Source organism: Cornus florida, unplaced genomic scaffold (assembly GCF_030987335.1).
Source record: "Cornus florida cultivar Cherokee Brave unplaced genomic scaffold, ASM3098733v1 CherokeeBrave_3.0.0_Hap2_Chr09, whole genome shotgun sequence".
In the NCBI taxonomy this organism is placed as follows: domain Eukaryota; kingdom Viridiplantae; phylum Streptophyta; class Magnoliopsida; order Cornales; family Cornaceae; genus Cornus; species Cornus florida.
In genome coordinates, this window is record NW_026775579.1 from 45,022,549 (window position 1) to 45,045,526 (window position 22,978).

Sequence of the window (22,978 nt, forward strand, 5' to 3'; positions counted from 1 at the left end):
TCATAAAATTAAAATTAATAGAATTGAATTTAAAAAATTAGTTTAATTTTTTTAATTACTTTTCTCAAATTTCACCAATTTTAATTTCAAAATTCTAATTTTATAAAGCCAAACGTAAATTTAGTATAATAAAAGGTGGATACAATATATAAATGAAACTATTTATAACAAGATTGTAGGCAAGACAAGCAGTGAATAATGACTTTTTTGTTTTATGAAAAAAGTCTGAGATACACTTCTTAAAATATATAAATAAATTCTTACCACTAATAATGACTTTGAAATTGGATGGTCGTGATTTGGCTTGAAATTTGAATGCTGAGACGTTTTTGTAGGTCTCTCCCGTACCCAAAACAACCATTAATTTGGAGTCGTATGCAATCTTCACGTGCTTGCCCGGAAACACTTTGCTGGCTTTGATATACAAAAGGTCATTTTAGTAAAATAGACATTGATATCAAAGTCACGGGTGTCATCAACACCAATTATGTTTTGTAACATGTACAGGGAATTAGGCATGACAATTTGTCTTTCAGAATGGGTATTCGTTCTGTCATATTTATATTGATTTCAGAGTATGTTTAATTTAATTGGGTGGGATGATTTTTATTAATAATTTTTATTAATAAAAACTCGCACGAGAACGGACTAAGGTCGCTCCGTTCTGTCCAACCTAGTCCGTTTATATTCCTTATTTATTAATTTATTCTTATATATATATATATATATATATATATATATATATATATATATGTATAAAAGTATTGGAAAATACTTATATTTCTTATAAGAAATATTTCTTATATATATGTACATTTAAGTTAAAAGTATTGGAAAATATACGTTTCAAATGACATTTAAGATATAATTAATTTTATACTAATATGTCATGGAATAATTAATAATATGTTAAAAATAATTAATTAAATATTTAACTCAATATTTAATTAAATATACAAATTAAAGCAATAAAATAATAATAATAAATAAAAAACTTGAATCGAGGTTAGTGTTGAATATTATATATCCTTAAGACAATTTACGCCCCACATAGTGTTGACGGACTATGTGGGGTTTGTCTCCTAGGATACAATGGTTTATATCTACCAGTAGCAGCACTACAAACTCGTGGATACGATGAACCTCTTCTGTGTAATACTCTCTCTGACTAAAAAATATATTTCTCTTACATAAAGAATGAATTGGGTTTGATTTGAACCATTTGGCTTGGACCAATTGCAATATGGTTCATTGTTATAGATGTTTGGTCAATTGTTCGAACCATTTGACTATATATGGCTTGAACCCACACCCACTTGGGTTGGGTTCATGTTCAGAGAGGGAGAGAGAATGGAAAAATGAACGAATTGCAAATGGCAGCCTAAGGGGTGTTTAGGGTGTTTATAGAAATAGAAGTACCTTTTCGGATTGGGTGTGTCTCTTTATCATTGGACACAACTATTTATATGTGTCTTTTCATCACTGGACACAACCATTTATATGTGTTTCTTCGTCACTAGATACAACGATTTATATGTGTCTCTTCGTCACAGGACACAATCATTTATATGTGTCTATTTATCACCAGATACATCTACTGCAATATAAATTAACACTTTCTTCACCAAAGCGGTTCCACAAATATTCAATTAAATCTTTCCTCAACCGCGTATTCGTATTTATCTCTTTATTGCGAATTTGGACTTGGCGAGAGTAGATATGTGAGATACCCCTCGGATCTGAGACATGGGTTGATCAGGCTCAGGCCCAAACTCGAGGGAATATCAAACAATTAATATTTTATAATGAACACGGAATACAAAATAAATTAAGAAATGAAATTAAAGCTGGAAGGAACTAAAAATAGAATCCGCAAAATATTATAATTATTAAAATCCATCAAACCCAAACTCCAAAACTCCATCAGTTTACAACTTGGGAATCCATCTCTAGTGGACCCCTATTAAACATCCAAACGGAAGATAGAACAAATGTAATAAACGTCCAGAAATAAAACTATAGAGAGAGCCCTACATCGTCGGAAGAGTGAATAGAGATATCTGCTCAGCACGAATACGTCTAAGTCTGGAACTGTCGTGTACCTGAAAAATAGAAGTGGGTCAGGCCCACGCGCAAGTTCTATACTACTACAATCCAAACAGAGGCCCGATACGCATGTACATCCTAAACAATTCAACAATAGCTAATAGTCCGTAAATATATATATAGTCACACTAAAGGACTCTCACTGGACTACAGGCCGGTCTCAACCTGAATAGAGGTAACATGCTAAAACGCACACGAAGTGGGCATATGTACCTATACCTAAACAGGGTACACCTCCAACCATCGTAGCCAGCTACACATCCCGATGCATATACGCTCCCTAGCCATCGGTCCTGAGGCTCAAGCTCATACCGAGGCACCATAACAGTACATACATAAAATCCATCCAAAATCCCTGGTATTGCCGCTCAACAAGTAGTTGCCATGACAATACAAATCCACAGGACTTAACTTTTAGTTAATCCCATTCTTATTCTAAGTAGGTGGGTAATGGTATTGTTTTAAAAACCAAACCCATCCTTAGTATGCCACCGTCCCATACTGGTGCCTACTTTCCAATCCTCCAGTAGTCAATAATACCAATAAATCAAGTATATATCAACTAAATTCCAACATCCAACATTCAATGTTAGCAGTGACAAAATAAGCATTGATAAACAGGGTCACAACAACAACATATACATGCCCAATTTAAGTTGTTCCCTTTAGTCTGATATAAAGACATAATTAATTAAAACTTCCATTTAACACCTTACAAATGACATACAGATTTGTAGGGTATGTATCACAAAATCCTAACCTCCACAGTTGATACTAACTGTGATAATGTAAGTATCAAAACAATATTCACAGTATGTATGTAGACATGCTCAAATTATAGTGTTCCACAAAACCGATCTAGTGTTAAACTCAAATCCTCCTAATATTTAAGTTCCAACAGTTGCTATTACAGAAGTTAAGATAGCTATCATCTAGACCCATCCTTCCAATAATTTATACTAGCAGTGGTAAGGAAAAACGTGAACCACAGAACCACAATGCATCCACAAACATGCTTAGTCTAGGTTGAACAAGCATACAACACTACTGTAACTACCAGTTTCATAGCAAAACAGATATCATTTTAGTTTGGTTTAATCTTCATTAATCCTGGAATCATTTAAGAGTGCAAAGAGTATGAAGCCTAAGGGAAAGAGTAAGGATAGAATCTTGCCTCAGAAACTTTTGTTCAAAGTTTCAACGTCGTCTTCTTAAACAATCCCGGCGAGTTCCAAAACCCGGTTACTGTTCACGGGTACGAAACACTATTCCCGAACTCAAAATCTGATCTCCACCGTTCAGATTGTGCGACACTGAGTTATGAACCTATCCTCCAAATTTCAGCTCGATCGGACCACGGACGAAGCGGGATCGGATGTTTGATGAAATCTGGGCAGAATGGAAAAAAACCTGTGCGACCCAGTTACTGTTCACGAGTATGAATCACTGTTCCCGAGGTTAAACTCTGATCTCCACCGTTCAGATTGTGCGTCACTGAGTCATGAACCTCTCCTCCAAAACTCAACTCGATCGGACCACGGACGAAGCGGGATCGGATGTTTGATGAAATCTGGGCAGAATGGAAAAAGAACCTGTGCGACCCAGTTACTGTTCACGAGTACGAATCACTGTTCCCGATGTCAAACTCTGATCTCCAATGTTCAGATTGTGCGTCACTAAGTCGTGAACCTCTCCTCCAAAGTTCAGCTCGATCGGACCACGGACGAAGCGGGATCGGAGCTTTGATCACACCTTGGCAGAATGTGAAAAACTGCGTTTTTCCTTCTCCACTGCCACAAAACGTGTGCTTTGTTTTAAAAAAAAAACCTACACAGACGTCTACCTTATACTTATAGAGTTTTCCTAAACCCTAGGTTCATTTAAGTCCAACTCACAATCCTAACCGGCCCATCCAATTAACGTAGAAACCTACGACGGCTATAATATAAAACCCTAGTTTATACTGTAATTAAAACCCTAGTTAGATGTATTTACATAATTACCCTATTCACCATTAAATACTTAACAAATAATCTAATTGAACAAAATAATAATTAGTAAACCCAATTAAACCAAATAAGACACACATAAAATAAAACACACATAGAATAATTAAACCAATTACACTTAAACCATTAATGCCAATTAAATAATTAAAACACTAACAAGTAATTCCAATCAAATAACTAAACTAATTACACTTAAACCATTAATGCCAATTAAATAATTAAAATACTAACAAGTAATTCCAATCAAATAATTAAAAATAAATATCATTTAAATAAATTAAATTACCACAAAAGAAAACAATTAAGCACCTAATAAAAAAAATAATGACACATAATCAAATAAAATGCACTTAAATAATAAATTAAATACCATTAAATACCAGGAATATCCTTTTTAAAATTAGGGGTATTACATTCTTCCCCCCTAACAAAAGGAATTCCGTTCTTGGAATTCACTCTTACCTTCTTCCAATATTTCAGGAAACCGTGAGCGAATGACATCCTCTCGTTCCCAAGTGGACTCAGACTCATTGTGATGACTCCACTGAACACGAACCAAAGGAATAACCTTATTACGAAGAATCTGATCTCGTCGGTCGACAATACGACACGGTGGCTCTAAATAAGTTACATCTGGCTGCAACGCAATCTCCCCAACATCGATATGCTGATACCGATCCTCATCTCGAAGAAATTTCCGTAACATGGAAACATGAAACACGTTGTGGACACGATCCAAAGTATCCGGAAGTGCCAACCGATAAGCAACAGCTCCAATGTGATCCGTAATCATGAATGGACCAACAAATCGTGGTGACAACTTCCCTTTCTTCCCAAAGCGCATAACACCCTTTATAGGAGACACTTTGAGTAGAACCTGATCCCCAACCTGAAACTCCAAAGCCCGAGTACGACGATCAGCATAGCTCTTCTGCCTACTTTGGGCAGTACGCATGCGATCTCGAATAAGAGCAATCTTTTCAAAGGTATCCTTGATGAACTCATGACCTAAGAATCGATTCTCTCCAACCTCCATCCAACAAACAGGTGACCGACACGGTCGACCATACAATGCCTCAAATGGTGCCATACCAATAGTCTTCTGGAAACTATTGTTATAAGCAAACTCCACAAGTGGCAAATATTCCTCCAAGTGGCCCTTGAAATCCAGAACACACGACCGAAGCATATCTTCCATAATCTGATTCACCCTCTCAGTCTGTCCGTCAGTCTGAGGATGATAAACAGTACTAGGGTGTAACTCCGTACCTAAAGCCTGCTGAAAACTCTTCCAAAATCCAGATACAAAGCTCGAATCCCTGTCCGATATAATAGACAATGGAATGCCATGTAGCTTCACAATCTCTGAAATGTAAAGCCTCGCCAACTGCTCCGAAGTGTAGTCAGTGCAAATAGGCAAGAAATGAGTTGACTTGGTCAACCTATCCACAATGACCCCTATGGAATTATGCCCCTTGAAAGAATTTGGCAACCCTTCCACAAAATCCATAGATATGCTCTCCCATTTCCACTCCGAAATTGGTAGTGGCTGTAGAGCTCCTGGCGGCCTCTGATGATCAATCTTAACCATCTAACAAGTACTACATTGAGAAACAAAAAGAGCAATGTCCCTCTTCACACCTGCCCACCAAAACTGCCGCTTCATATCTTGATACATCTTATCGCCTCCTGGATGAACAGAGAACTCAGAGTGATGAGTCTCAGTCATCACATCTTTCCTCAAATTATCAGCAGAAGGTACCACTAACCGTCCCTTGTACCTTAAACCTCCATCAGCCCCAACATAATAGAATGGAACCTCTCCGGAAGCTATCTCTGTGACCTTGTCGACACACTGCTGATCGGTGAGTTGTGCTTGTAAAACCTTGCGAATGATGGAAGGTGTAACCACCATGCAAGCCATAAAAGCATCTGATAACTCATCCACACTCTTTAAAGCATTCCACTCAGTAGTGAATAGAGCAGAAAGACTACCAACAGGTCGGCGACTGAGTGCATTCACCACTACATTCGCTTTCCCTGGATGGTACTGTATAGAAAAATGATAGTCTTTTACAAACTCCAACCACCTGCACTGTCTCATATTTAGCTCCCGCTGAGTGAACAAGTACTGCAGACTCTTGTGATCACTGAATAATCTGAAGGACTCACCCAACAGATAATGCCTCCAAATACGCAAGGCAAAGACCACTGCTGCCAACTCTAAATCATGTGTTGGATAATTAAGCTCATGAGGCTTAAGTTTTCGAGATCCATAAGAAATCGGTCGCTCCTCCTGCATCAATACACATCCAAGACCCTGCAATGAAGCATCCGTGTAAACAAGATACTCTATCCCGCTCTACGGAGTAGCCAGAACTGGTGCAGAAGTCAGCTTCCTTTTCAGTTCATCAAAAGCTCGCTGACAGTGTTCATCCCACACGAACTGTACACCATTTTTGGTCAGATGAGTGAGTGATCCTGCTATCTTGGAGAACCCCTGGATGAATCTTCTGTAATATCCTGCCAGACCGAGAAAATTCCGAATCTCAGTAGGTGATGTAGGCTGTCCCCACTCAACCACCGCTGAAACCTTGGCTGGATTCACTGTTATCCCCTTTTCTGACACCACGTGACCTAAAAATTTCACCACCCGCTGCCAAAATTCACACTTCTCGAACTTGGCATATAACTGGTGCTCACGAAGCGTCTGCAAGACTATGCGAAGATGTTTAGCATGATCGTCCTCCAACCGAGAATAGATCAAGATGTCATCAATAAAGACAATAACAAACTGATCCAAATAAGCCCGGAAGACTCTATTCATTAAGTCCATGAATACTGCAGGTGCATTAGTCGTCCCAAATGGCATAATACGAAACTCATAAGAACCATATCTCGTGAGAAATGCTGTCTTAGGAACATCCTGCTCCCTGACCCTCAGCTGATGATACCCAGAACGCAGATCAATCTTGGAGAAGTATGTGGCTCCCTTTAACTGATCAAACAAGTCATCAATCCTGGGCAAAGGATACGTGTTACGAATTGTAACCTTGTTCAACTCCCGGTAATCTATACACAGACGAAGCGAACCATCATTCTTCTTCACAAACAGAACCGGTGCTCCCCAAGGTGATGTACTCTTACGAATAAAACCTTGGTTGAGTAACTGCTGAATCTGATCCCTCAGCTCTCTCATCTCTACCGGTGCCATCCTATAGGGTGCCCTAGCAATAGGCGCAGTGCCTGGAGCTAAGTCTATCACAAAATCGATCTCTCGACTAGGTGGCAACCCTGGAATCTCCTGAAATACCTCCGGAAAATCCTGTACAATCGGTATGTTATCCAATGGCACAGTAATCCCCTCCTTATTTTCCCCCTCCACATGGAACAAATAGGTGCTACTGCCCCCTTTAGAACGTGACATAGCTACTACATACATATCCTGACCATGTATGGTAAAAATAATAGATCTATCAAAACAATCAACTTGGGCATGGTAGTGAGACAACCAATCCATCCCAAGTATCACATCATAAGTGTGCATGTCCAGGACCAATAGATTGGCTAGAAATCTGAGTCTGCCAATATCTAGTGTCATAGGCCCATCACTCTCATGTATAATAGCTATATCACCCAATGGTGTAGAAATACCCTGAGGTCTAGTGCATACCCTCGTCTTCATCCCAGACAAAGCAACAAAAGTCCTAGCTACAAATGAGTGTGTAGCACCCGTATCAAATAAAACACGTCTATGCAAACCATGAATAAGAAACTTACCCTCAATAGTCTGAGGTGCCTGAACATCCTGTGGCATGGGGTTATACACCCTGCCATAGTGCAACTGCTGTGGTGCCTGTCCCTGAGTCTGCGGCGGTGCCGGTAAAGCCAAATGTGTCTGTCCCTGAATCCGTGGAACCTGTCGAGCTAGTAGAGGCACTGGCGCCCTCTGTCCCTGCTGCACATACTGTCTCTGTCCCTGTCCTTGTCCTGCTTTAGGACACTGCCTGGTGGTATGACCATACTCTCCACAAGTGTAACAACTACCCTGGAAAGTACCAAATGGCCTCCTCTGTCGGTTAGCCTGTAGCTGATCCTGTCCTGCTTGTGGTCCCCCATTCTGTTGCCTCTGAATAGGTGCCCCATTCCGGTGAGCATCTGAACCACCTTCGTGCTTCTTCCAAGGCTGTTGTCCTTGGAACTTGCCTTTGTCATTCTGCCGGTGACCATTGCCATTCCCCTTTTCAGCTGACTGATTAGTAGAGTCTTTATCTCCCCGCTTCTCACCACGAGCCTGTCTGATGTCCACAGTCAACTGATACTGTTGTAGAGCGGCGTCTACCACCTGAGCATAGGTAGTATAGGCTGGACTACCTGTAATAGCTCTCTTGATAGACCACATCAATTCCTTGACCAAACTGTTGCGCTTCTTCTCCTCTGTATCCACCTCCTCCGGTGCAAAGAGAGACAAGCGTGTGAACTGCTGCTCATACTCCGCCACTGTCATGTTTCCCTGCTGCAGACTTAGAAACTCGGTCTTCATAGCTGCCCTGACTGCATAGGGAAAATATTTCTCATCAAAGCGAGCACTGAACTCATCATAAGACAATGTCATCCTCTCCTCTGAGGTGGTAACTGACTCCCACCACTGTAGTGCATCCCCAACTAGCTTGAAAGTAGCAAGCATCTGCTTCTGAACCACCGTGCACTGAACTAAACGAAGATGACGCTCAATGTCCTGTTTCCACTGGTGAGCTGTTCTCGCATCGGTTGAGCCTGAGAACACAGGTGGACTCCCCTTTGTGAAAGAGCTCCTAGCCTTTCCCCAAGAATCCGTCTGAACCACTGGTGCTGGTACAGGTGCCGGCAGTACCTGAGGCTGATTCCGAAGTGCAGCTGTTACCCCAGCCTCTATAGCCCGAGCAACGAGGTCATTGAGGTGAGGAGGAATCTCTGGATCTCTGACCTGGTCCAGAGTCTGTTTAACATTCTCCTGTTCCTCCTGAAACTGATCCATGTCATCTTGAAACCCAAGCTTTTGCTGCTCTTCCTCCATTTGCTGACGCCGTAGGAGATATTGTTGCCTACGTGCCGTTCTCCTTTCCTTCCTAGTTCCTTGCATGTTCTGTCCATTTCTAGCGTTAACCATCTGTTAACACGAAAAGACAGACGTCAGTACCCTTTCTATACGAACCATAAGGAATTCAATGAATCCTAACTTAAGCTCTATTCAAGAGAAAACGCTACGCGGAAGACTTAATACGAAACATCCTAGAGACACTTGAACCTGGAGTGCTCTGATACCAACTGAGATACCCCTCGGATCCGAGACACGGGTTGATCAGGCCCAGGCCCAAACCCGAGTGAATATCAAATAATTAATATTTTATAATGAACACGGAATACAAAATAAATTAAGAAATGAAATTAAAGCTGGAAGGAACTAAAAATAGAATCCGCAAAATATTATAATTATTAAGATCCATCAAACCCAAACTCCAAAACTCCATCAGTTTACAACTTGGGAATCCATCTCTAGTGGACCCCTATTAAACATCCAAACGGAAGATAGAACAAATGTAATAAACGTCCAGAAATAAAATTATAGAGAGAGCCCTACATCGTCGGAAGAGTGAATAGAGACCTCTGCTCAGCACGAACACGTCTAAGCCTGGAACTATCGTGTACCTGAAAAATAGAAGTGGGTCAGGCCCACGCGCAAGTTCTATACTACTACAATCCAAACAGAGGCCCGATACGCATGTACATCCTAAACAATTCAACAATAGCTAATAGTCCGTAAATATATATATAGTCACACTAAAGGACTCTCACTGGACTACAGGCCGGTCTCAACCTGAATAGAGGTAACATGCTAAAACGCACACGAAGTGGGCATATGTACCTATACCTAAACAGGGTACACCTCCAACCATCGTAGCCAGCTACACATCCCGATGCATATACGCTCCTTAGCCATCGGTCCTGAGGCTCAAGCTTATACCGAGGCACCATAACAGTACATATATAAAATCCATCCAAAATCCCTGGTATTGCCGCTCAACAAGTAGTTGCCATGACAATACAAATCCACGGGACTTAACTTTTAGTTAATCCCATTCTTATTCCAAGTAGGTGGGTAACGGTATTGTTTTAAAAACTAAACCCATCCTTAGTATGCCACCGTCCCATACCGGTGCCTACTTTCCAATCCTCCAGTAGTCAATAATACCAATAAATCAAGTATATATCAACTAAATTCCAACATCCAACATTCAATGTTAGCAGTGATAAAATAAGCATTGATAAACAGGGTCACAACAACAACATATACATGCCCAATTTAAGTTGTTCCCTTTAGTCTGATATAAAGACATAATTAATTAAAACTTCCATTTAACACCTTACAAATGACATACAGATATGTAGGGTATGTATCACAAAATCCTAACCTCCACAGTTGATACTAACTGTGATAATGTAAGTATCAAAACAATATTCACAGTATGTATGTAGACATGCTCAAATTATAGTGTTCCACAAAACCGATCTAGTGTTAAACTCAAATCCTCCTAGTATTTAAGTTCCAACAGTTGCTATTACAGAAGTTAAGATAGCTATCATCTAGACCCATCCTTCCAATAATTTATACTAGCAGTGGTAAGGAAAAACGTGAACCACAGAACCACAATGCATCCACAAACATGCTTAGTCTAGGTTGAACAAACATACAACACTACTGTAACTACCAGTTTCATAGCAAAACAGATATCATTTTAGTTTGGTTTAATCTTCATTAATCCTGGAATCATTTAAGCGTGCAAAGAGTATGAAGCCTAAGGGAAAGAGTAAGGATAGAATCTTGCCTCAGAAACTTTTGTTCAAAGTTTCAACGTCGTCTTCTTAAAAAATCTCGGCGAGTTCCAAAACCCGGTTACTGTTCACGGGTACGAAACACTATTCCCGAACTCAAAATTTGATCTCCACCGTTCAGATTGTGCGACACTGAGTCATGAACCTATCCTCCAAATTTCAGCTCGATCGGACCACGGACGAAGCAGGATCGGATGCTTGATGAAATCTGGGCAGAATGGAAAAAAACCTGTGCGACCCAGTTACTGTTCACGAGTACGAATCACTGTTCCCGAGGTCAAACTCTGATCTCCACCGTTCAGATTGTGCGTCACTGAGTCATGAACCTCTCCTCCAAAATTCAGCTCGATCGGACCACGGACGAAGCAGGATCGGATGTTTAATGAAATCTGGGCAGAATGGAAAAAAAAACCTATGCGACTCAGTTACTGTTCACGAGTACGAATCACTGTTCCCGAGGACAAACTCTGATCTCCACCGTTCAGATTGTGCGTCGCTGAGTCGTGAACCTCTCCTCCAAAATTCAGCTCGATCGGACCACGGACGGAGCGGGATCGGAGCTTTGATTAAACCTTGGCAAAATGTGAAAAACTGCGTTTTTCCTTCTCCACTTCCGCAAAACGTGTGCTTTGTTTAAAAAAAACCCTACACAGACGTCTACCTTATACTTATAGAGTTTTCCTAAACCCTAGGTTCATTTAAATCCAACTCACAATCCTAACTGGCCCATCCAATTAACGTAGAAACCTACGACGGCTATAATACAAAACCCTAATTTATACTGTAATTAAAACCCTAGTTAGATGTATTTACCTAATTACCCTATTCAGCATTAAATACTTAACAAATAATCTAATTGAACAAAATAATAATTAGTAAACCTAATTAAACCAAATAAGACACACATAAAATAAGACACATATAGAATAATTAAACCAATTACACTTAAACCATTAATGCCAATTAAATAATTAAAACACTAACAAGTAATTCTAATCAAATAACTAAACCAATTACACTTAAACGATTAATGCCAATTAAATAATTAAAACACTAACAAGTAATTCCAATCAAATAACTAAAAATAAATATCATTTAAATAAATTAAATCACCACAAAAGAAAACAATTAAGCACCTAATAAAAAAAATAATGACACATAATCAAATAAAATGCACTTAATTAATAAATTAAATACCATTAAATACCAGGAATATCCTTTTTAAAATTAGGGGTATTACAATATGTGTCGCTAAAACCGATGAATTTTGAATTAAAGTAGGAATCGAGATTGTCTTTTTCGGTGGTGGAGTCCATCTTCCAACATTGGCATGGCGCTCATCTTCAATGATCATGTTGTGAAGGATGATGCACGTTTTCATTATAAGGTACAAGTCCCCTTTATCCCAAAAACGCACTAGTACTTGCGTTATTGCTCACTTGATTTGCAAAACCCCAAAAGCTCATTCCATATCTTTCTTACAGGTCTTGTCTCTGAGCAAAAAGTTTTTCTTTTGTTATAGTAGGATGGTCTGCATTAAAATTGTCCACTTTGGGTATATACCATCAGATAGATAATACCTAAGGGTGACAATTCGTGTTTGTAGGTCGTGTTTGTGTCGTGTCAATGTAAAGGTATTATACTAAATAGGTAAACTCAAACCCAATCCATTTAATAATCGTGTCAAGAATCTTCAAGACTAACCCAACCTGTTTATTAAACAGGTAAACGTGTTAACCCATTTAATGACCTGTTTATTAAAACGAGACACTTAATATTTAATTAAATACTAAATAATAGTAAAAATTGTCTTAATTAACCTAAATATTCAAAATAAAAAGAAAAGTCATAAGGTATAGACAAGGTTTATGTTGAAATGACTTAACATCCATAGTAATTGGGTTTAAATAAGTAATATATTACATAGGTCATATTCACGATTATAACATGTTGAGTTAAATGGGTCATAAACGGGTTACACGGGTTGAACTCCTCAACCCTAACCCAACACGGTTAAGTAAACGAGTTAATCATGTCGACCCTTTTATGATCCAAACCCGTTTATGCCAAACCCAAACACTTTTAACTCGTATTCGTAATTTGTCACCCTTAGTAATACCCCATTCTATGGTAATTGCCATTCATAACGAAATTAACTGGAGAAATTTGGCAAGTAACGATATTGTCGAATATCGGAGAATTATCCAGCACATTAATATCATTGTGTGAGCCCAGTATTCCAAAAAATGCATGCCAGATCCACAAATCTTTTGAGGCACCGCCTCCAATATAAGCGTAGGCGTATGAGAGCGTCATTTGTGCGTGCTACCACGACATCGGACAATTCTTCCACTCTTAGTGCATACAGTCGATAGAATCAAGTATACCCGGGAATCCTCTTTCCTCCCCTTCTTGAAATAGTCGTGCTATGTCGGCTTCGTTGGGTGGGCGCATGTACTCTTCCCCATACACACTAACAATAGCCTTACAAAATGTCATCAGAGTTACTTATCAAAAAAAAAAAATGTCATCAGAGTTTCAATGGCAGTGCTCTCGCCAATTTTAATATACTCGTCACAATGATCGGTTATACGACCATATGCGAGTATATGTATTGTAGATGTCATCTTTTGTATAGAAGACAACCCTAAACGACCTGTTATAGCCCTTTTTTGGATGAAGTAGTCGTCATAAGCTTTAACATCATTCAGGATATGAAAAAATAGTTCTCGTCGCATCCTGAATCGTCTGTGAAAGTACTCCGATGGATATGTGCAATTCTCGCCAAAGTACTCTTTCATTAGTTGACGGTGGCTTCCCTCTTGATCATAATGAATGTATCGCCTCTTACGAGGTTTAAAGACTTGCTTTACTATCTCTGGGTTCACTGAATTCAAAATCGAACAAAAGGCGTCTTGATTATGTTGAATTAACGCATCAATAGGGTTATCTGATGAAGAGGATGATGAAAAAGATGATGAAGAATTAGAGTCTTATAAAGGAAAAAATCGTGATGAGGAAGCCATTGGAATTTTGAGATTAAAGAAGATGTGAATTGATATTTTGCTAGAATGATAAAGATGAATGTAATGATGATGAGATGAACAAATGATTGTTTATATAAGATGAAAAATATAGTCGTTATAAATAAATCTGTTAGAAATATAGCACTTAAGAAAAAGTTAAAAAATAAAATTTATTAAAAATTTTAAAAATATTAAGATATTAATATTTTTGGAGACCGAAAATGCACCATTAGAGTACATGCAATAGTTAAAATTTGAAAACTCTAAAACGCTGACGTGATTATGAGAAATGCTAACGTGGCTATTGAAAAATACTAATGTGGAAAATTCGAAGAGCCTAATTCTAGAGAGCCCATTGGAGGTGCTCTAAAATCATCAAATTGGTATTTTGATTTTTGACCACTATTCACGAAACGTTTCGGCACTTTAGAAAACAAAATATTTTTACCAAATATGCCATTGTTTACTGTTACAGTACTTAAAAAAAAAACATACACCAAAATCAAAATTAATTCTCAACTTGATTCAAACTTAAAATTTTGGTTGTGGAACTCGAGGTTAAACAGTCAAAAGCAGACTTGCTCGTTTGCGGTCCTACCCACAATGGAATTGCAGAGGAACATAACAAAATCTGGACATGTGGAAAAAGTAACATATAGCTTCATCTCCCCCAACCCAGAATCAAAATGTCTTATAGTTTCAATCATCCAATCCTGAAGTAGCAAAGTTGTGCCTGAAAAAAATTTGAGTCTTGAATTAAAAGTGTACAGGTTGATTTCTTACTGGACAAATTTGTACCAGTTATAAAGAAAATATACCAATTGATTTTACCTTCTACATAAATGAATTTACAACTTCCCAAGTTCAAAATTTTTCATACCCTTTTTCGGTTCTGAACACACCCATCTACACTCAAGGTAGGTTCAAATCTAACTATAGAAAATTAGCCACTAAAACCGAAGCAAATTTTGTGGTTCCTGGTGATGTTTTCGAAACTATTCACATAAAAAAGTTGACATCTGCTTCTGTGCTAAGAGCATTGCAATTGTTACAATGTTTTTGTACATGAAATAAAACAAAATGATCGATAATTTTGAACAGAACCATACATTTTTAATGACAAGACAAACAAAATGAGGTAGTTTATTCCTAAATGGAAGAAATTCTATAGTCGGCAAAATGATTCTACGTAATATAATATATATACACAAATAAACCGTAAAGGTTTCATTGTTTCTGCAATCATCCTAGGCATGTAACAGAGAAGCCATGGACTTGCATGCAATGCTTCTGAGGCTTAAGGTGAGAGGGGTGATACTAGCAGCGATAATAGCTAGAGTTGCTACCGCTCAAGGCATGCCTGGCTGCAAAGATAGATGTGGGAATCTTAAAATTCCATATCCGTTCGGGACGAGCCAAGGCTGCTACCTAAACGAGTCATTTCTGATCACATGTACCAAATCCAAAACGTATCTGAACGGTAATTTATCTGTCCTGAACATAGCACTCAAGGGTCAACTGCGAATTTTGTCCCCGATTGCCACTGTTTGCCGTGGCTTGCAGGCTAATTACACCACCAAGGATCAACAACTTTCAACTAGTTTTCCCCTCTGAAGTACAAGAAACAAGTTCATTGCCGTAGGCTATAATACTACAGGAGCCATCCGTGTCTTTCTGGGGAAAACTTACACACCCGCGAGTTGCAAGTCTTTTTATAACATGACCTATAAATTAATCAATGGATTGAGCTCAGGCATGGGCTGTTGCCAGACCTTCATTTCCAAAGGATTACGGGACTTCAAGATAGTGGTAGAGAACTATTTTGGCTATGTGAATGTATTCAACTACAGCTTGTGCAGCCACGCCTTTGTGGTCGAACAAGAGTATTATGACTTCTCGTCGCTAGATCTTTATAGCAACTTAACCGACCTCAATCCATACCCTATGGTGCTAGATTGGGCAGTCGGTGAGACAAAATGTGAACAAGCTAAAAAGAACAAGACAGGTTATGTATGTCAGGAGAATAGCGAGTGCTATGACTGGGATGGTGGGGCAGGATATCACTACAGATGCTCTAAGGGTTACCAGGGGAACCCATACCTCCCAAACGGTTGCTAAGGTACTTATTTTGTATATCGTTCTTCTGGGCTATGGAGTTTTTGCACAAATATACACACACACACATATATATATATATATATATATATATATATAAAATATTTTTTTAATTAATTGGTTTCAGATGTCAATGAGTGTGACGATGATCAAGGCCACAATGATTGCACACACATCTGTAGGAACACTGCTGGGAGATATGTTTGTCTTTCTCCCAAGGGTTACCATGGAGATGGCAGAAAGGGTGGACAAGGTTGCTTGCAAACTAAGGCCACTGTGGGTAAGTAAAGATAAAACTTTTTTGCGAACCTCATAGAAAGTAGTCTCTAAAATAATAAAGAAACATCTTGATAACACTACGCGAACCATTTAGTTATAAACTTGAATGCACTGGATACAGTGCCTCTATTAAAAGTAAAGCATGCAATTTTAAGAACCAAACACATGCTTCATTTTTTCTATCTTCTCCAATCAATAATATTTGTCAATTATAAGCAAAACTACTTGAGATAAATATTTCGCCTCCCTTAAATATAGGTATGAGAATGAGCCTTGTGTTTATGTTTGTTATCATCTGTGTCTTATATTGGGGAGTCCGCAAAAAGAAGATCATGAAGCGCAGGGAAACTTTTTTTAAGCAGAACGGTGGTATAATGTTACAACAACTGCTTTCCAACTGCAAAAGGAAAGGTTCTGCTCAAGGAGCCAAGATTTTTACGGAAGAGGAGCTCAAGAGAGCAACAAACAACTTCGGTGATGGCAATGTTATTGGTCAAGGAGGTTATGGCACAGTTTGTGCAGGAACTCTAAAAGATGATTTGGTTGTCGCCATCAAAAAGTCCAAGGTGGTAGATCGAGGCCAAATTGAGCAATTCGTTAATGAGGTAGTTATTCTCTCCCAAATCAAGCATCCAAATGTGGTGAACCACTTGGGTTGTTGCCTAGAAACACCAGTTCCCCTACTATTATATGAATTTATCACCAACAAAACCCTCTTCCACCATTTACATGATGAAGGTCGTGTATCCTCAATGCCATGGGAACTGCACTTGAGAATAGCAGCAGAAACTGCTGGAGCACTTGCGCATATGCATTCTTATCCAATAACTATAATTCATAGAGATGTCAAGTCTGCCAACATTCTATTGGATGATCATTACACTGCAAAAGTATCCGACTTTGGAGTTTCAAGATTGCCCACATTGGTGCAAGGGACATTTGGTTACTTAGATCCCGAGTACTTCTATTCAGGCTTATTAACCAAGAAAAGCAACGTCTATAGCTTTGGAGTTGTCCTTGTAGAGCTACTAACTGGAAAGAATGTGTTCTCTCTGGATAGACCTGAAGAGGACAGGGGTCTAGCTATGTATTTCGTTTCTTCGCTCAAAGAAGATCACTTGCTTCAAATCCTGGAGGATCGAGTGAAGAAAGAAGGAAATGCTGAGCAGCTAAAAGGAGTAGCTGAGGTAGCAAAAAAATGCTTATGATTGAAGAGACGCAAAAGGCCTACCATGAAAGAGGTAAAAGAGGAGCTTGAGGCACTGAGAAACTCCGAAATCAACCATGGATCAGAATTAGACCATATATATAAGAAATGAAGCCCTAGTTAGTGAACCATTCAACTACACACAAGCAATACGTTTAGTCGATCTAAAGAACCCAACGTATAGAAGGTTGATGGTGGGCTAATAATTGGTCTTGTGGATTGCAGTAAGACACCAATATGCATACCTATCCTGAAAGAGAGAAATTTATGTACTGTTTTTTTTTGTTGTAATCTTGTATTGATTGCTTCACAAATCCATACAATGAACTGTGTAACCATAAATGACTAAGATCATACATACATGAAAGAATCCCTGAAGTGATAGTTTCAGCTCCAAACTGTAAGACATTTTGATTTGCCCCGGCTTACTCAGAATGAGAAGTCCAATAAATCAGTCCACTGCAAAGAACAATATTTTTGTTATTGGATAGAATGACACAGGAGGACATTTTTTTGTCCACCCCTTTCTGGTTGTACTCGAGAATACTACATCATACAGTCATGAATGACGTGAGAACATTTGCGAATTTGCAGTGTGGTTACACATACGTGTGTGTGTGTGTGAGAGAGAGAGAGATAGAGAGAGGACCATTTAGACCAAGTGCATAAACATTCAATAATGTTAAGTGAAAAACGGAACACAGGAAACAATATTAAAGCTTAAAAAAGGCAATTACCTGATAAACACGAACACACACTGCAAAACACCTGCAGTTCTTGTTGACGCTGAAGGGCCTGTTTTCACAATTGAATTTTGAATTAATAAACCTACTGAAGCCGCTAGAGAGACAAAAGATACAACATAAGCGAGGAAAAGCCAGAGCTTCAACCTGCAATTTTGGAAATTTGAAAAAATAATGAGGATTACTTCTGTTGATCCCAACAAGCACATAGATGATGCTAAGGCTATAATCATTCACAATTCAGTTTAATCAAGAAGACATGTAATAAGATACTTCTAATTAGTATTTTACTTCTGTTTGACTTTAAACTAGACTTGGATTAATCACGTAAAGGACAGCCTGCAAGCCACGGTACACTTGCAAAGAGCCTCCTCGCATTTACAACTTCTGCATGCCCCCCATTCCAACCGCCCAAACACATGCATGGTTGTTTTTAGTATTTAGTTGCTTCAGTTAAATCGTTAAATCAGAGACCTGTAACCTGATATTGATGTCAATACAAAATTACTAAAATGGAATTTAAGGGATCCTTGTTGATTTGCTACTTGAAATTAATTTTTATCTTCTAACAACGAAACCAAAAATTTCTTACATTAGCTTCAATATTGGAGTTCATACGTTATAGTTATGCAAACTAATTCACAATGTAAGAGTAACCTATGATGGCAAAAATCAACTAAGAAGTACTTTTGCCAGCAACGCTAAAGATTATGACAGTGTGTGAAAAGAAGAAGAAGAAGAAAACTACTGAGGAGAAGATATTAGTTAACTAACTAACATTATCTTTTAACGCATTTATTTTCAGTCATATTAAGGCCTTTACCTAGTGTGATTTCTTTAATGGGAATGCGCCGCATGGAACGGAAGATGTAACTTAACTTTTTGCAACATATGAATGAAGCATAAAACCCCTACAAGAACCCAAGGGGATAGCCTAAAGACCAGGTTCGCACCGGAGGTGGAGAGTTTGAATCCTCTCACTCCAGAGAATTTCTTAGTAATTGTTCAGTGCATGTGGGACGGAGGATTGCATGAGTTCATTCATGAATTATGGGGTGTTCTAAAAGTCTGACATCACCAAAAATATAAATAAAATAAAGGGTTAACTTCAGTTACACTCCCTGAAGTATGTTCAAACTTCAAGGTGACTTCCCACATTTATAAAAATTCAATTAGACCCTTGTCAGACATTGTCGGCAAATAAATGAGTGGCATGACTAATTTACCCTTTTTGTCCTTATCCCATATAAGCTTAACCAAACACCAAACTCCCACCTAACCTACCCTATCTCTTGAACCAAACAGTAAAATTGTATTTAAAAAAAAAAAAAAAAAAAGTAAAATTGTTTCTTTTTCCCTAATTCCAATACTGTATGAAAGCATACCCAGTTGCCTAAGGCCGGACTGAACTTACCGGCGGACCAAATGACAACGACGCTATGATAATGTGAGCAAGGAATTCGGCAATTGGGCAAACACCGCAAGCACGAGGGAGTGGCCGAACTGTAGTCGATTGGTGAGAATGAGATCGGTTTCGTGATCTTTTCAGCCCAGTCTAAGAAATTTATGTTTCTCTTTAATTAAGTTTTCTTCCCTACAGATGTTCTTTTTTATTTTTTATGATAACCAGGGGGAAAAAAAAAGAGCAAAAATAAAAAAACCATGCAAGCAGATGAATATAATTTTAATGAAAATGTCACCTGTCCAGAGTATGGGAAACCCTCTTCATTAGCCTTCCTCCCTGGAGGAACAAGAGGAACCAGTTCGTGAAGCCAATCAAGGAAGCGAAAGGTCTGGTCGCCAAGATCTCCGATGCCGTAGGGTCCGGGAAATGACGTCGGGTGGAGGAGGACGCCGGCTCTTCTGCGGTCGCTAGGATGGGACTTGGGAAGCCAGTCGGCGTAGTCGACCGGCAAGTCCTCGCCGACGGTAGCAAGGTCGGCAGAGCAGGTGGAGGAGTTGTTGAATTGCATTGTGAAAGTTCTCCTGGGTTGTTTTGGGGTCTGAGGCGATTGAATAATAGTAGATTAGTGGTGGAGGTTGAAGAGAGAGAGAGTGAGGAAAAGTAATTATAGATCTTGATTCTCACACAATTTCTCTAACAGTGTTTTCATCTTCCTCCCTTGTTTGAATCATAACTTCAAACCCTTCCACGACTACTTGAATATACTTTATTGGAGATTAGCTTTGTTATTTTTCCCGGTAAATTTTATTTTATTTTTTTATTAGAGTCAGTTGCTCATTCATCCTATATCCTACATATAGTAATATCAATCGTGGAAGCTACTTACACTTTCTATTTCCTGATCTGATGACATTTTTTTGTGGTTGGGAAAGTGCCGTATATATTATATATATATAACCGTTATTGTTATATATCCACCTTCTTCACAGGCGCCCAATCCCCATTGAACAGCGAGCAAGGAAGAAGCGGTGATGACAGTATATATATATATATATATATATATATATATATATATATATATATATATATATATATATATATATAGTCCTGATCTCTTACTCTCCATGGAGCAAGAAAAATAATCCACCCTTTCTATATAGACCGTTAGATTAATCTAACAATCATTTTACAAACCCACCAATGGCTTTTCCTTTTAACACAAAACCACTCTCATCCTATTTTTAGTTTCTATAATTAATTTTACCATTACCACCCACTGTAACAATAAAAGGTAATTATCAAAATAAAAATAGAAACCTTTGAAAAAAAATTAATTCCCTTATATTTTACTAATAAATTTGTTTTTATTTAAATGTTTCTTTGAAAGGAAAAACAATATCCGTATATTGCTAAGAGGCTTAATAGTGTCTGGGGTGCCTGGTTTTTCTTCAGTTTTTATTTTAGACCAACTTTGAATGAGAAATCAAAGAGTAAGATCACTTGGGAGAGTAATTGGGTTGGTGGGTATGATAAATTAGACTTGAAGCTTGATGTTTTCATGGTTCAGCATGGTATGGAGAATATGTATATGTGGGTTTTCAAAGAGAGGTTTGAAAATGCAATGGGAAAGATGCAGCTGAGATGTTAAGCAGTGTGTACGATTCCGAGATTTAGAGGTGTTTCATGTTGTTTTAGAACCAAAGCTCTCATGGAAAGAAGTATTATTGTTATAGTTATTTGTGCGTGCACGTGTGTATAATTATAATATTATACAACTGAATAATGAAATCATATGACATTGACTTTATTCAAAATTGTTAAAGCTTAAACTAAATAAAATGAAAACAAAAAATTTAATCTTTTTGTAAAGGGATGAAACTTAACAAAATTTAAAACATTTAATTCTCAAAGCCTTAAAGTAAACTCTTCCTCGACAAATAAAAGTAAAGCTACGGGAATTAATTTTTTTTTCAAAGGTTTCTATTTTTACCTTTTATAATTATCTTTTATTGTTATAGTAGATGGTAATGGTAAAATTAATTATAGAAACTAAAAGTAGGGTGAAAGTGGTTTTGTGTTAAAATGAAAGATCATGGGTGGGTTTGTAAAATGACCGTTAGATTTAATTTAACGGTCTATATAGAAAGTGTTGATTATTTTTCTTGCTCCATGGGGAGCAAGAGATCAGGGCTCTCTATATATATATAGTATAACCCTGTTTGGTTACAAGCATATTGCTATTCCAAATTATGTGCAATTCCATATCCAAATAAAATGTTATATATACAATTTCACCGAACATGGTCATTGGAGGGCAATTTGGACATTATTTTTTACCTTTCTTTATGATGTCAGCAAAAAATGTCTTTGACCAGCTTTGACCGTTGACTGAGGGGGAGACTGATGTGTGTCAAAAAAAGTAAGGGGCCTGATTGAATTTTTGCAAACGTGGGGGGTCTCCTTGAAGTTTGGACATACCTCAGGGGATGTAACTGAAGTTAACCCTAAAATAAAAGCCCATCTAATAACAAGATAGATGACATTATATTATATTCTCACTAAATTTATGGTCCACCCACAATCAAACCCTATAATATTAAAAGAGTTCATCAAAAGCCATTTAATTTCAATTACCTTAAAAAAAAAAGAAAAAAAAAGAAAAAGAAAAAAAAAGAAGAGTAATGAGCATCATCATCATCCCCAAAACCACATATTATATGCACACTACATATGCGTATATATGTATAATTATACAAACAATAAGATAGTCAATGTCCTCTGTTCTGACACAGTTGAACATCAACGCAGCCAGAGATATAAATATACCTAGGAAGAACAGAAGGATCATAATTCAATTAAAACTTAAATAATTGTATTTCAACCATAATATATATATATATATATATATATATATATATATATATAGGGAGAGAGAGACAGAGACAGAGACAGAGACAGAGAGAGGTTAGTACCAATTACCAGGGAGGTAGCGGAGGAAGGAGACCACCACCCGGCACCGAATAGTAAGTGAAAAGATTATACAGTACTTCTTAACTAACTAATCTTACCTCTCTCTGCAAATCTCTTTTTACACATCTATAAGCACAAAATTTATTTCCTTTTCAATTTCTTTTTACATCAGCCCATAAGAAGTAATTCATCTCATTTAAATTCAAGTTTATTTCAAACACACAAATATAATTATATTTAATTCC

The 22,978-nt window shown here is 37.9% G+C and overlaps 1 protein-coding gene across 10 annotated transcripts; it reads right to left on the reverse strand.

The window, feature by feature from the left end:
- Positions 1-1,849: 1,849 nt before the first annotated feature.
- LOC132273788 (4-alpha-glucanotransferase, chloroplastic/amyloplastic-like) lies at positions 1,850-20,766 on the reverse strand. Of its 10 annotated transcripts, none has more exons than XR_009470251.1 (4): positions 20,059-20,766; positions 18,353-18,410; positions 17,977-18,074; positions 14,440-14,747 (listed from the first exon to the last, which is right to left on the reverse strand). XR_009470251.1 is itself a non-coding variant. In XM_059774847.1 (3 exons), the coding sequence occupies exons 1-3, from the start codon at positions 20,329-20,331 to the stop codon at positions 2,031-2,033; spliced, it is 498 nt and encodes a 165-aa protein (XP_059630830.1). In that variant the 5' UTR covers positions 20,332-20,766; the 3' UTR covers positions 1,850-2,030. The 10 variants fall into 10 exon arrangements, 8 of the variants coding, with proteins under 8 accessions (XP_059630830.1, XP_059630834.1, XP_059630831.1 ...); XR_009470250.1 differs by having other exon boundaries at positions 18,353-18,505; XM_059774847.1 differs by lacking the exons at positions 14,440-14,747; positions 17,977-18,074 and adding an exon at positions 1,850-2,102 and having other exon boundaries at positions 18,353-18,505.
- Between the last annotated feature and the right edge of the window lie 2,212 nt (positions 20,767-22,978).